The 14805-nt window shown below is 31.5% G+C and overlaps 2 protein-coding genes across 2 annotated transcripts; one reads left to right on the top strand and one right to left on the bottom strand.

Annotated features, from left to right (window-relative positions):
- Nucleotides 1-9216: 9216 nt before the first annotated feature.
- On the top strand, nt 9217-10203 carry HEM13 (coproporphyrinogen oxidase; the record flags this gene model as incomplete). The annotated part of the gene is made up of 1 exon (XM_001644478.1): nt 9217-10203. The coding sequence occupies one exon, from the start codon at nt 9217-9219 to the stop codon at nt 10201-10203; it is 987 nt and encodes a 328-aa protein (XP_001644528.1).
- Nucleotides 10204-10653: 450 nt separating this feature from the next.
- Kpol_1052p16 (amino acid permease) lies at nt 10654-12495 on the bottom strand (the record flags this gene model as incomplete). The annotated part of the gene is made up of 1 exon (XM_001644477.1): nt 10654-12495. One exon carries the CDS (start codon nt 12493-12495, stop codon nt 10654-10656), a length of 1842 nt encoding a protein of 613 aa, XP_001644527.1.
- Between the last annotated feature and the right edge of the window lie 2310 nt (nt 12496-14805).

Genomic DNA, 14805 nt, shown 5'->3' with positions numbered 1-14805 from the left:
TATACCAATTATAATTCACTTTCTTTCTATTTAAAAAAAAGTAAATGTACACATAATATATCTTCTACATTACTAGTTGTAATAACTAACTTGGGTAAACTTAAAATATATCTCTGTGAAGCAAGAAATACACTACTACAACACTGTGCGAAATATGTTTCTTGTACGCAGGGTGGAGGTAATGAGTTTCGAAATTGTTAGAAGTTTGTATGGGAAACATTTTGTAAATTTCAAGAAATAAATATTATCTAAGATAGTTCTACGTAAAGAAACGCACCCACCGAGTAATAAAAATGAATATATAGAAAATACATCAAGTAAAACAAACAGTATGGTATAATGAATGTAATTCGGTTTTATTTTGCAATTACTTGCTTTGCATATGAGAGTATTCTCCCCTTCATTTAGCAATTGGAGTGAAGTGTACGGGTAAAAAAATGTATATAAAGTGGAAATTTGTATAGTCAGAAAAGAAAGCAAGAGACTAAGACTAATGATATTCTGATTTCGAGTAGAAACTGGTTTTCGTTAGTTCAAGAAAGGGAATATAGAGAATACGCTAGTACAAAACGTGGAATGATGAAACTCTTTTTACTTTTTCCTACAGTTTTTTGCTCGAGATCACAAACATACTAACTTACGTACGTATTGTCGATAAGGGGTTTGTTTATAAGGCTATAGACCTCGAAAGAACAATAATGATGGAAATGCAGATTAAACATCTACCCGTACAGACACATAAAAGACAAAGGAAGAAATGCTATATCACATATTTTGGCAATAAAGCGAGTGACATATACCTATTCCTTTTTGAATATCTCCACTATTAACTTACCCAATAGATATTGAGCATATGTAGCAACTCTAAGGTTCAGAAGAATTAGTAGAAATTGCCATAAGTCAACTAGTTATAAACGGTAATAGTAAAAAATCTTGACAGATAGCAAACCAAAATAGAAATAGCAAAGTAACTTGATAGTAAATGTAGTGGCTACAGCAATAACAATAACAATAACAATAACAATAACAATAACAATAACGATAGTAAATATGTAGTTCTTTCTTACCACAACGGGAGGGAAGAAGCATATCTTCGTATCTGGACGGGAAATGTTGATTTGTGGGCAAACTCTGTAGAGATAAGAGGTCTTGTTTGGGGAGACACTACACAAAATAAGATGTAGTAAATTCAGAGTACGTAAGAACCGACTTGTGTCAGAGGGAAGAGAAAGAGGGAGAAAAAAAATAAAGAGATGCAAATATAGAAAAGACAAAGGAATGGCTGGAGACAGAAGTCAGTTCTAACTCCAACTGCGAAGATAGCATAGCAACAGGATTCATATGGTTTATTGATTTTTGTTGTGGTAAATGTTTTAAGGAAATAATATTTGTCTTAATAATCAGTTCTGTTGTACGTTAATTTGAAGGAGAAAGCCAAGTCAAATCTAATCAAGTTGTGCTGCCATATTGAATTGCATCGTATTGTATTGTATTGTATTGCATTCTAATGGGTTTAAAATTAGATTTAGATTTTAATCCTAGTTAATTAAAACAATAACGTAACACCTTTTGCAATAGCCCAACATAAATTCAAATAACCCAACAAAGATAAAATACGATAACCTCAATTCCCAAGACAAAGTTTAAATCAAAAATACGAAAAAAGGAATGTTGTTGATAATAAGTTTTTTTCGCCAACTATAATATATATTACATATACTTGTACGTAAAAATTGAAGGTTTATACTTCAGAAAACTCTTGGTTCTCACTGAAAGATGCCAAAAATTGAGACAGGGAATAAATCTTGATGAGTCTTTACAAGCTGCAACCTGATACAGAGAAACTACGCACTTAGATATGAAACACTAGAGTCGGAAGAAGGAAACAGGACCATACATATATCAGATGGTTGAAGAAGAGGGAGAGAGGTATAATTACAAAAAAGCAGTACAAACGAGAAGGCAAAATATAAATATTAATGTAAAACATCTAGAACCCAAGAAAAAGAGAAGAGGAGCCATATAATACCTTTTTTTTTTTTTTGGCTGAGAGAAATTTAATTGTTTCCACTTGTAAGAGATATGCCACGTACTTTACATGAATTTCTACGGTATCTTGTTAGGTTTTTTAGCTAATTGATGTGGTTTTCAATATTTATTTTTTGTATCTATTTCTTTGCTTGAACTATTTGGATCGGTGAGACCATTGCAGCGCATGTAGCGTTATAGAACGATAATCAATCAATAAATTCTTCACTTCTTTATCTTTTCTATTCTTTTTTTAGAAAATGCTTGTACTTTTTAGGAAAATTTCGAGCCGAGCAACTGATACGAGCTGGTTTTCCACGAAGGATTCTGTGTTGATTGAGTAATCTTTTAGAAAAAGAAATAAGATAAGAATGAGAATTATTATCCATCATTATTTTAAGATTTATCGATTCAAGATCAAAAAAAAAATGAGAACAGTTAATTGAACACCCTGGACAGAAGATATTGACAAAGAAGAAATGATGTAGTATCCTTGTATTCTTCATCGTTCTTTCAGGTATACTGACGTTACTTAAATTGCATTTTTTTAAAAATAGAAATCGAAATCGATATCCATATTTGCTTGTAACTTCATGTGGAGCAGAGAATATCAACAGGGATTCTAGTGATATGTATTATTGGTGGTGTTTGTTTTCTAATTCATCAACTAATGATAATCTTGAAACCATTTAGTTATGAAGTAATGGTGTGCATTTAATGTTTCCCATCTATCCCTTAAGGAATTCTGATTTTTTCTTTTTCTACTAGCTCCCTTATATTATTTAATTTTACTTTATTTTCTTTCGCTCTTTGTCTCTCTCCACTATTTCCTCAATTTCATCTATGTGTTTTGTCTTTATTTTCGTTTTTGATCCAAGTATCTAAATTCTTATCGAAGGAATTTCAAGTTTGTTTCGAATTGCAATATTAATCCAGAACTACAATAGTACTTCATGTAAGCTTCACTGTTGTTTTCACAAATTACTATAGTTTCCTATTTCATTATTTTGGATAATAGTAATGACATTTGTTAACCTTGGGAGGGGAGGGGTGGTTTGCATACCTCTGGAATGATGACATAAGGGGAAACTATTAATGGGCCAGCCAATATATATATGTAAACGATATAGTATCTAATCGTACCATTTTAAAGGCGTTTGTCTTTTGTACTGATTCTTTATTACCTCTAGTTACTTCTGGGAAATCTATTGTAACAAGTGACAGGTAGTAGAAGCCGATATTGAATAAATGGAAACTTCCAATAAAGTGTATTTATGGATAGTAGTGTGCAATTGATATAATGGAAACGGATCTTGATTCCGTCTTATTTCTCATTCTTGTTTTTTTGTTATGGCATGGCGTATTAACCAACTTTAACTTAGTAAATGGTCCATATATCGCATAGGGTACAATCAAGACAATAAATTGTTTTCTTTGACCCTGATTCTTATTAATTCATACGAAAGAAGGATAAATATATCGTTCACCATGTCAATTGCTGTATTGCCTTGTCAATATTGCATTAATTGCCTTTGTAGTAAACAACTGGGCTATTAATAAAATAGCCCAGTTTAATGGGTGAGTTTTATGTTATCTTACAAGAGAGGGAGAGGGGATTATACATTATTCAACAGAAATAACTATAATCCCAGTATAAAAAGTTAGATTGTTTACATTGATTACATCAAGCTACTACAGTTTCTAATTAGATTGCCAGCTAAAACAATTTCATTGATTGAAGTTTAAATTTTCCTGCGTTCACTAAAAAATCGACCTAATTAAACCGTGTACACTTGCTAAAAATGAGGTAATATAAGCTATAATTAAATGCATCTTTAATTAGTGTTAAAGGTTCTTGTATTCCCTGTCCTTGGTTACTTCATAAGGAATAATATCATAAGTTTTATTCTCTGTCATTATTCTAAGAGGGTAAATTTTATTTTATTATATAAAATGTCATTTTCACATATTTATTGCTACCATTGATATTTTGGGATATAGAATTGGTTATACAAAATTTCGATACAAAATTCCCAACAAAACCCTACCATAGATAATTTCCAATATGTTCTTCTTGTTTTTAATTAGCTTCACAACAAGTAAGACAAGTTTTTACACTAGTAATTAATTAAAATTCTCCTTCTCCACAAATGTCAGACAGGCTTTACTTGTATCTTTAACTTCTAATTTTTATCTTTTTTATTGTAAGTACTTGTTCTATTCTATTTTAATCAAAGCCACTTTTTTTAAATACCAAATCATAAAAATAAATCGCTAAAATATTAAAATTCTCGACATGTAACACGTATTTTAGCATTGAGGAATATTATATATGTTTCCCAATAAAGGAATTAACAGCTTCCTAAGAATTGATTATACTTAGAAAGGTGAACTTCAAAACCTCTAGATTAGTTTTTTTTATTGGTACAAATTAAATTGGTGCTTTGAAATGTATATACATTAGTAGTTTATCAAAAGGATACTCAATGTCTCTCTTCTTGTAAATGAAGTCTTGAAGTCTAGATTATTGAATTTGTTTTGTTTTATTTTGGATAAATATTATCATTTCTTTCTTTTCTCTCCTTTTAAGGCATTTGGGCTTTCTCTGATTACAAACTATTGTCAGCTATGGATGGTCATAGTGCGCTGTCGATTTTGTCCTCCTCTTATTTTCTTCCTGCTGACCTTTAATACCCAGAGAGAATGCTGATAAATAATGGTATTCTATTTAATGATTCTATCTAATGGTCTAAAAATAGAACCATGAAGTGTGTACTTTGTTTGATCCTATCTTGGTGAAAGCAATTGTGATTATTGTTGAATTTTACGATTTTTTTACCTTAATAATTTTTTAAAAACAAGGGAAGTACATTAGGCAATTTGGGTTGAAAACTTGACCGTAATAATTCTTCAGTTTTATAAACTTTTTGCCAGTTAGTTGACATTATTATAACCTACATTATAAAATGATTTATAGTCTAAATTTTGTAAAGTTCATTTTGTGACACTTTCACATCTTAATCTTGATAATTCCACGTACATTCTATGAATACTAAAAAATCAAAATTTTAATTTCATAAATTTTAAAAGTAAGCTAGAAAATTTACTTTTTTCTAAAAGACTTCCTAACACTCATTAATGTAAGTAAGAATGTACAGGAAAACTTTAAAAAGCAGTTTGATCATATTTTATCTTTTCGTCAAAATTAAATGGATATTGACTAAATAAACATTGATGGTATAGCCTAGTGATGTTATAAAATTCTACTTAGGTTAGTATCTGGAATGGTAACTTTGAAATTCAGGTTGTTTTTAGTTCTCTTTGAGTTTTAAATTAGTGTTCCTCTCTTCATAAAAATACCTAATAGATCTATTCCAATAAATACTTTGAAAAATATTAGAGTAATAAAATTGTTCCATTGCTGGAAACTCTACAACTGAATGCAATTATTATGTGGTTGGTTATTCTTGTCAGATTATTCTTTTAATTTAATAGGGAAAAAAAAGAAATGAAAAATAAAATCAAACAGAACACTAGCTTCCTAAATAAATACTCCATGATTTGTTCGATTCTTGCTTAATTTTGTTTGCAAAATCATGACAAAAGACGGTATTCATAAAGATGACGCAGCTGTTATAGTTATAACTGGAATCAAGAATTAGGAGAGCATACTGGATTGCAATCAATTGCATTTACGTTTGATAATATATTGATTATGCTCCTTTTTGTCTATTCCAGAGATTTAGTGCCTAGAAATTTCATTTATTAGGTAATGATATTTTTTAACTTTTCTATTTATGAACAGGCAAAGTGTTGATATCTTATCTAATCGGTTATCTTTCTATCAACCGCTATCTGAGAAAAAATTGATGTGAACTTTTAAAAAGCGTTTGAAACGGATAAGGCGGATTACTCCACGGTAAGGTATTCAGTCTTATTTAAAACTGAATCACTGCGCACAAGGAACGGTTTAAAAATAACGGAACTTGGATCCGTTTCATCTTGCTACTAAAATCAATCTTAACCATGGTAAACGTCATTCCATTCTTTATAGCCAAGTTTTGATGGATTAGATAAAATTAAGGAAATTTGTGACATTTATGTTAAGAAATAGAGCTTAGGTAAAATATACCCAAATTACCTAATTCCAGAATTTTAAATGGGCATGTACATGACATCATTCCTATTGGTAGTTATCGTTGACTCAGATTGATACTGCTCTACACTTCTACTTTTATGCTTGCTGTAACAATAAAAGAAATTACACTAAAATACTGTATCCCATACAAGTATAACAGAATTATAGTTGAAACAATCCAAGTTATATTACATTTTTGCAGTTATTTGAAGTAGTGAAATTCTTCAGATTTGAGGTTAAAATTGTCTTGGAATGCTCTGTTTCCTTCTTAAATGGTACCAATTTATGGTAGTGATATTTTGAGAAGCAAATTCATTACAAGAATAAACTCTACAAATTGGATACTATATTGGTATAAATATTTCTACATGGAACTGCTGGTTTACAAATCAAAAATCGAATGTCAATTAAAAGGCAATTATATTTTCCTATAATATATATTGTTATGATTGTCCAATAAATAAGGAATGCTATTTAGACAAGGTAATCACTTTTTTCTAACACCAATTATTTCGAAATATTTTAGTTTCTAGTCCATATCAGAAAAGCAAATATGAATTACAAGTGAATAATTATTATGGTGTGTAAATAACAACTAACTAAAAGAAAATTTACAATAGCAGAATTTGACTTCTAAAAAGAAAACTAACCAGTAGTTTTTATAATTTGATATATTATATTTTTCCTCATCAATACTGGTTTATTTGAAATTTTACATCTTATTTAATTCAAAAAAAAATTTCTGATATTAAAACTTAATATCAGAAGGTATAAACGAAATCAAAAAATTTTAATAGCAGAATAGATCAGCAATTAATAGTTTCCACTCAAGATTATATTTTATTTACATCCTTTTCAGTATTAGGTTAATAATTTTCTATATTTAATTTATCTCACTGAATATTATTTGATGCTTTGATCAATATTACCAAAACGTATATTTATTTTGCTGATATGAACTAGAAATTAACAGATCCCAAATAGGATATAGCTCAGGAGATTACTTATGAAACTTCAAACTGGATTTGATTTTTAAGTTGTTACTATAAGTCTAAACGAGTTGAGGAGTGGCTAGAACGTAGAAAAAATTGTTGGGCCTGAAACTTATTACAGTCGTATAAGTTATAATTAACCGCCATGACTTTCTCATAATACCTGTTTACTACAACAAAAGGATCTGTGAGTATAAGTTTAATTAATACCTCAAAATTAAGTTAAATGGAAAATTAAATTCCCATAGTCAGTTATTAAAAATATGAAGAGCTTGTTTTTTATTATTATCTTTGTAATTTTTTCCAGTCTGATTATTCTCCCCCATTTAATCAAAGTTTGTGGAAATTAAGTTTACGAGCGTATAATTATTTTAAAAGCTGGAAAAGGCAAATAATACAGTCGAAGGTATGCCTTTTCATTATGTAAATTATTTCTTTGCTAATGCGTTATTAAGAGACAAAACTTTGATATATTCGTAAATAAAAATTCGTTCCTGGATGTTGATTAAATATTCTTTATTCAAAAACGGTGGCAAAGTATTACTAAACCTAGGAATAAGATTATTGGCATGCAATTGTTGATAACTCAATAATTTAAATCACAATCGATTTATCAATAATAATTATCCACAAACTTATTGATATACATTCGTCTTGATATTTTATGTCTATAATTTGTTGCTCGTTTAGATTTTTTCAAATGCCGGGATGTCTTTCATTAATATCTTAACAAATTTCGTAGAAAAACAAATTAAATCGAAGAAAATGAAAATACCTGAAAAAACAGATGAAACAAGAGAGAAATAGACGAAATGGACATAATAGTATGATACCATTATTGGCATTTGCAATTTCATTCCAAAAATATTAAAATTTCTATTAAAATGGGTCAGGCTTGTTGAAATTTAGAATTCAAAATTTATTAATGGTGTTCATCTTAAAGTAAAGAAAAGAAAAGTAAAGTAAAGTAAAGTAAAATGAAATAGTAAATTAAATAACGCTCTCATATGTTGCAGCATATATCTATTGACATATGGTTGATACTCAATAGATCATAAAATAGGCTAAGAAATGATAAATAGCGTCATCGATCTAAGTGACATAGCTTTACTGAATCAACAAAAAATTTCAAATAATAACGTAATAACAATGCAAAATGGTTTAAAAAACAGCCAATTCCAGTTGATATCAGGTCCAAACTAAACGTCTTATTAATTCTAATTAATACTGACAATAAAAACAATCCATTCAAAAATGCTGATAGTATAAGCCATCTCGTTTGAAAGATAAACGATGGACTTGAATGGGATGGATCCACACTTTCTTCATTCTTGTGTTTCTGGCAAAACCAATGGCGGCATGCGGTGAATATTTCTTTACAATAAGGATGTTACAGAATTCAAGATAATATTAATTGATTGAAGTAATTAGGACCTCTACAGACAACACATTGGAGCTGCCAGGAATCAACCAGTAATCAACCAGTAATCAGCTTGAGAAAGTTGTTGGATTATTAATTTTTTGCTGAATGATATAATGTAATTTCCTAGAAAATATATAGATTCATCCTCGTATAATTTTTGTTTGACCTTTTCTGAACATATCTAATAACCTTAAATTTAAAAGAAGTTAAACAGCTAGATTTTTTTTACAATTATTAGATGCCAATAATTCTTCTAGTAGTAATCTACAATATGTACATGTTAAATTTAGCTGGAGTCTTCTTAACGAAGGCAATATTTTTTCTAAGTCTATTCAGCTTATTCATTTTCTTAATTTCTTACTACGTGAATTTTCTGTCCTTCGAAATTGCATTTTTTTTCTTTTTCTAAAAAAAAAAGTTGAAATTTCATCTGGTTCGAAATCGCCTTCGTTTAAGTGGTCAATTCAACCATCTTATTAAAAAATTTCGAAATAAATTATATATAAAAGAAAATATAATTTCTTATCCTATCAGAATCTTCAGATGATTTGTCTTGCAATATTATTATAATTATTAATTCTATTTAGATTCTAGAATACCAATTCACCAAGAAATTCAATCAAGAACCAGTCAATATGCCAGCCCCAGCTGATCCAAAGAACTTGTCTACTAGACAAAAGATGGAAGCTTTAATCCGTCGTAAACAAGCTGAAATTGTTAAAGCTTTAGAAACTCAAGATGATGTTAAATTCAGGGCTGATACTTGGACCCGTGGTAACGACGGTGGTGGTGGTACCAGTATGGTTATCCAAAATGGTACCACTTACGAAAAGGGTGGTTGTAATGTCTCTGTTGTTTATGGTCAACTTTCTCCAGAAGCTGTTTCCGCTATGAAACATGATCACAAGAACTTAGATTTGCCAACTGACCCTAAGACTGGTTTGCCAGCTGCCGATGGTGTTAAGTTCTTCGCTTGTGGTTTGAGTATGGTTATTCACCCACATAACCCACACGCTCCAACTACTCATTTGAACTACCGTTATTTCGAAACCTGGAACCCAGATGGTACTCCACAAACTTGGTGGTTCGGTGGTGGTGCCGATTTGACCCCATCTTACTTATACGAAGAAGACGCTGAAATGTTCCACAAATTACACAAGGACGCTTTAGACAAGTACGATGACAAATTGTACCCACGTTTCAAGAAGTGGGCTGACGAATATTACATGATTACCCACAGAGGTGAAACTCGTGGTATCGGTGGTACTTTCTTTGATGACTACAACGAAAAAGATCCAGAAGAAATGTTGAAGATTGTTGAAGATAGTTTCGATGCTTGGATCTCTGCTTACATTCCAATTGTCGCCAAGAGAAAGGACATGCCATTCACTGAAGAACAAAAACAATGGCAAGCTGTTAGACGTGGTAGATACGTCGAATTCAACATCATGTACGATAGAGGTACTCAATTCGGTTTAAGAACTCCAGGTTCCCGTATTGAATCCATCATGATGACTTTGCCAGTTCATGCTTCTTGGTTGTACGATTACCATGCTGCCCCAGGTTCTCATGAAGAAGAATTGATCAAAGTTACTACTACTCCAAGAGAATGGGTTAAATAAGCTAAAAGCCGGAGTTGACCTCTAGAAGCATGTCGATTTTAAACATTGATAAAATTTTATTTACTAATGAGTTTTCATGTAAAGAACTTTACTATTTATAAAATATAAATTATATAGTATCGATTATTTAATTTTAATGACTTTGATATAACTTACCTTTTTTTTTCTTCGTTAATTGAGTCTACAAACTTAAAAAAAGGTCGTCCTTCTATAGATGACTAAGAATGATCATTTTCAAATTGACTAAATAATACTATACAAAGGGGGGTTTTTATGATGCAGTTAATATGCTGATATTAAATTATTATATAAAATTTTATTACTCTCTATTTTACAATGTTTTGTTCCAAATCAAAGGCTTCGCCTTTAAAATATGATGATTAATCTGATATATTATTGTCTTTTTTGTTTATGAATGTTTTCATTGAAACCACATGCAGTTAAAAAAATTTAACATAACCAGTATATTATCTTTCCTACTATACTAGAATTTTTATATTCTTCTTTTTCTTGCCTGTTTATTTCAGCCATTTCTTCAGGATCGTAAATACGTCTATGGAAATCTAAATCAATTGATTCCAAAGGATTTAAGAAAGTGAAATCCTTTGCCCATACCATGTATCCAAAATAGAAGAATAACCAAATTGGGAAAGCCAAATAACTTTCAAAGAAAGATTCAGCACCAACTTTCTTACTACCGATTGGAGAAAGGGCAACCCAAAATTGGGCAGCAAAGACAAGAATGTTGAAAAATAGACCGTAAAATGAACCATATAAACCTGTTGATGCCAAGAAACCAACTTCTTTTATGTCTTTACCTTGTAGTTTCATGGCCCATCTAAAACGTATATGAGAAATGAAAAAAGCAGACCAGGTGAACAATTCACTTAAACCAGCAATAGCTGCTAACCAAGTGAAAACTTGTTCTTCCTTAGATGAAGAAGCGGCAAAACCGATTAAACCAAACAGAGCACAGATACCTAAGGATACCAAAGGTCTACCCTCTCTGTCAACATATGCCATAATTTTTGGAGCAAATCCCTGTTCAGCTAAGGAAACCATCATTCTTGGAGCTGCATATAATGCAGAATTACCAACTGAAATCAAAGCGATTAAAACAACTGCATTAATAAAGTGAGGAACAATTTTGACACCATGAATAGAAGCTGCTAAGACATATGGAGAAGCATGACTACCAGAAGCATCATCAGCACCCATCAATCTTGGGTCATTGTAAGGAACATTGAAACCAATTAAGATCATTGTCAATAAGTAAATGATTACAATACGGTAAATACTGTGTTTAGCAGCTTGAGGAGTAGACTTTCTTGGGTTTTCCTGTTCATTGACAGATAACACGAATAATTCGGTACCACCGTAAGAGAAATAACCTGTAACCAAAATATAGCATACACCTTTAAATCTGGAACCAGCAGTTTCACCAGCAAAAGCACCAGGATCATTCCAGTATTTGCCACCAATATAACCATCATTACCGGCACCACCAGCATTAATGACAATAGACAAAATAATGAAACCAATAATCATTAACACTTTACACAAGTTAAAGATAAATTCAGTTTCACCGTAGGCACGGACACCAACAAAATGAATAAATAATAAGAAAACGTAAAAGATAACGACAAAAACGTCACCACTGATTCTATCATTCCAGTACTTGATCGTTAATGATGCGGCAATAAATTCTAAAGGTAGAACGGTTAACCATTGAACGGCAGCCAACCAAACAGTAGCGAAACCGAAAGGTTTGGAAATTAAAATACCGAAATAAGAATTGAAATTACCTGGTAAAGTTGGATAAGCGACAGCTAATTCACCAGCTGCTTGAATCATGAAATAAGTGACAAAAGAAACCATACCATAACCAATAACTAAAGGAGCAGGACCTGCAAAATGTAAACCCTTGGCATTAGCGATCAAAAGACCAGTACCAATACCAGTACCTAGAGACATCATGACGACATGACGAGTTTTCATCTGTTTCTTCAAATGGATACCATCTTTTGATTCACCATCTTCGAAACCATCGATATGTTCTCTTGGATGTTCAGCTCGCTTATACGAATCTATCCATCTCCTTATTCTACCAGATCTGTAGACTTCAGAAGACTCCACTGAGGTACGCTCAGAAGTATCTATATCATTGAAAGATTTAAAGCCGCTGTCATTCCTTTGGTTTGAAGGGAAGTTGGACCCTGTGGTAGTAGTTGATTCTGAAACTATAACATCTGAAATTTTTTCCTCTGAGGAAACGATTGAATGTCTTTTCATTTAATTTTAATTTTAATTGGTATTAATAATATTAAAATTGATGAAAAAGAAAATAAAAATGTTGATAATGTAAAATGCAAAATAGTATATCTTCACTTTCAAAGAAGAATTCCTATCTAATGATAAATTTAAAACAATCTAATAGAAATGCCACTATGCAAAAAAATAAAGATGTGACGGGGAATAACTATTATGACTTGTTGCAAATATATTATTCTTGAAACTTCAAAAACGAAAGTACTACGAGACTAACGATGCCAGGTGATATTAAACTTGGAAGTTATAGTTTTTATATGTGAGCAATAATGAATTCAATTATTATGGTTTTTAAAACCTTCTAACTGATGAATTGTTTGAAATTATTGAAGAACAATAATCGAAACTCAAAAAAATGATAGAAAAAACTTTTGGGATGAGCACGGAAGTTTTTATAATGCTAAGATTGCAGGGAATAGTAACTAAACCGTAATCGAAAATTCCTGAAGTTAAAATTTTTAGAACGAACTAAAAAAACAAAAACTAAATTAAATTAAATTAGAATAGATAAAACTAATTAAAATAAATTGAAAAAAAAATCTTCTTGGTTGAAATAGAAAACCTTAAGAAACTTGGAAATTAAGCAAGAGTACAATTAATTCAAGTAAGTAACAGCAGAGCGGTTGAACCTGTTATATAAGAAGCTGTCGTCTTAATAGTATTTCGAAACTATAAATATTATTTTATATTATTTTTTTGTTAATATAATTAGCTTCTTGTTAAAAAAGAAATAGAAAAGTTGCACAGAGGGAGGGATATCTCCCCAGAACGTACTGTAGCATAAGAAAAAAATGAAAAACCAGAATCCATACTTTGAAGTATCCACTCTCAAAACCACAGAGAAAAGAAAAAGGGAAAAAAAGTAAAGAGGACCACCAGATATGCCATCTCAGAGACAAGGTGGCTGCTGTGGTTTCTCTTCAGACGTTACTTTTAGTTTTTGTTTCGAAAAAAGAAGAAGAAAAAGAAACGTTGGTGAATTCCGGTAGGAAAGATTTAATTGAAACAATTGATGGTGAATCTGTAGAGAAAAATCTGTACACGACAGGCGGAGAATAGAAGCCAACAGAAGTACTAGTAAAGTGCATTTGTTTGATTTCTTGGACAAAATAGTGTATGTAATAAGTAACGAGAATGGGGGGTGCGCCGGTGAGGGAGGAAGTAAATGAATGGATGAGCGGGGGATTTGGGAAAAGTAAAAACGAACACGAGATTTCTTGACAGTTGTTCGGTGGATTCTCTCGAGCAGTTATAGTCCTTTTTGACGAACGTTTAAAAAAGTGCCTGGGAATTAAGCCTCTCTTTTGGCTTTTTCCATTTTTATTTTTTTTGCCATTTCAGGTCTTTTTGCTGGGAAAAGGCAGCGAGATATACGGCTAATTCTTTCTTTTCTATCTCATTGTCGCCTTTTCTATTTTTGTTTCTTCTTTGATTTCTCTTGACAATATGTTTTTAGTGCCCTCTTTTGTTTTTTCCACCCCTCACACATCCAATGTTCTTCGTATATCTCTGTAGAACAGCATACCAACATGGTATCGGATCAAAGAAGAAGCGTTGATAGGGCCTTGCACAAAAATCTCATGCTAAGGCTATTGGCCAGTTTGACAAGAAAATTCTCAGAAACTTACGTATCCAATTGGATCACGTTATGTATGTCTTGTGGGTTGGCCCCTGTGCAGTTGTCTGAGATTGTTGAAAGAAAACGGAATTTCCATAGTATTTAAATTTATTTGCACCACTATGTATTCCGGGTAATTATTTTGTTTTGTAACGAATGCCCTCGTTTCTCTCTCACTTATTGTTTCTTTCTGTTCTTTTTTTTCTTTGAGTGCATAAAATTGGTATTACTTACTTTTGTCGCATCTTCTACTTGCCGCACGGCGTTAACCCTCTCTTATTATGTTTGAGCATTGAAAAACGAAAAATAATTAGTTGTAATTAGATGTGATTTGATGTTAATTAAAGATGGCTAACAGCATACCTCACTTTACTTTTTACTCCGGAATCCTACGGGATATTCCGTCAAAGAAAGCAGTACCTTTCCTCTTTGGGAAAAACTTTCTCGAAAAACATCTATTAAACCTTAGTTTCCCTTACCTTGAGGAAATCTTTTGGGAGGGTAAATTCCCCTTAAGGGTAAAAAAATTTGGGAGTGGCTGTGGTCCAAATGGGGTTAGCCCCCACCTCCAATTTTGGTTTCCTAAAAATTGCCGGGAAAAGGGCCCTGGTTTTCCCCGAAACATTTTTTTTTTTCCACCCTGTTTTTGTGGTATT

The sequence above is a fragment of the Vanderwaltozyma polyspora genome, genomic scaffold (assembly GCF_000150035.1).
Source record: "Vanderwaltozyma polyspora DSM 70294 KpolScaffold1052 genomic scaffold, whole genome shotgun sequence".
Taxonomy (NCBI): Eukaryota; Fungi; Ascomycota; class Saccharomycetes; order Saccharomycetales; family Saccharomycetaceae; genus Vanderwaltozyma; species Vanderwaltozyma polyspora.
The sequence above is the reverse complement of the archived record's forward strand: the minus strand, read 5'-3'. Positions and strand labels throughout refer to the sequence as shown.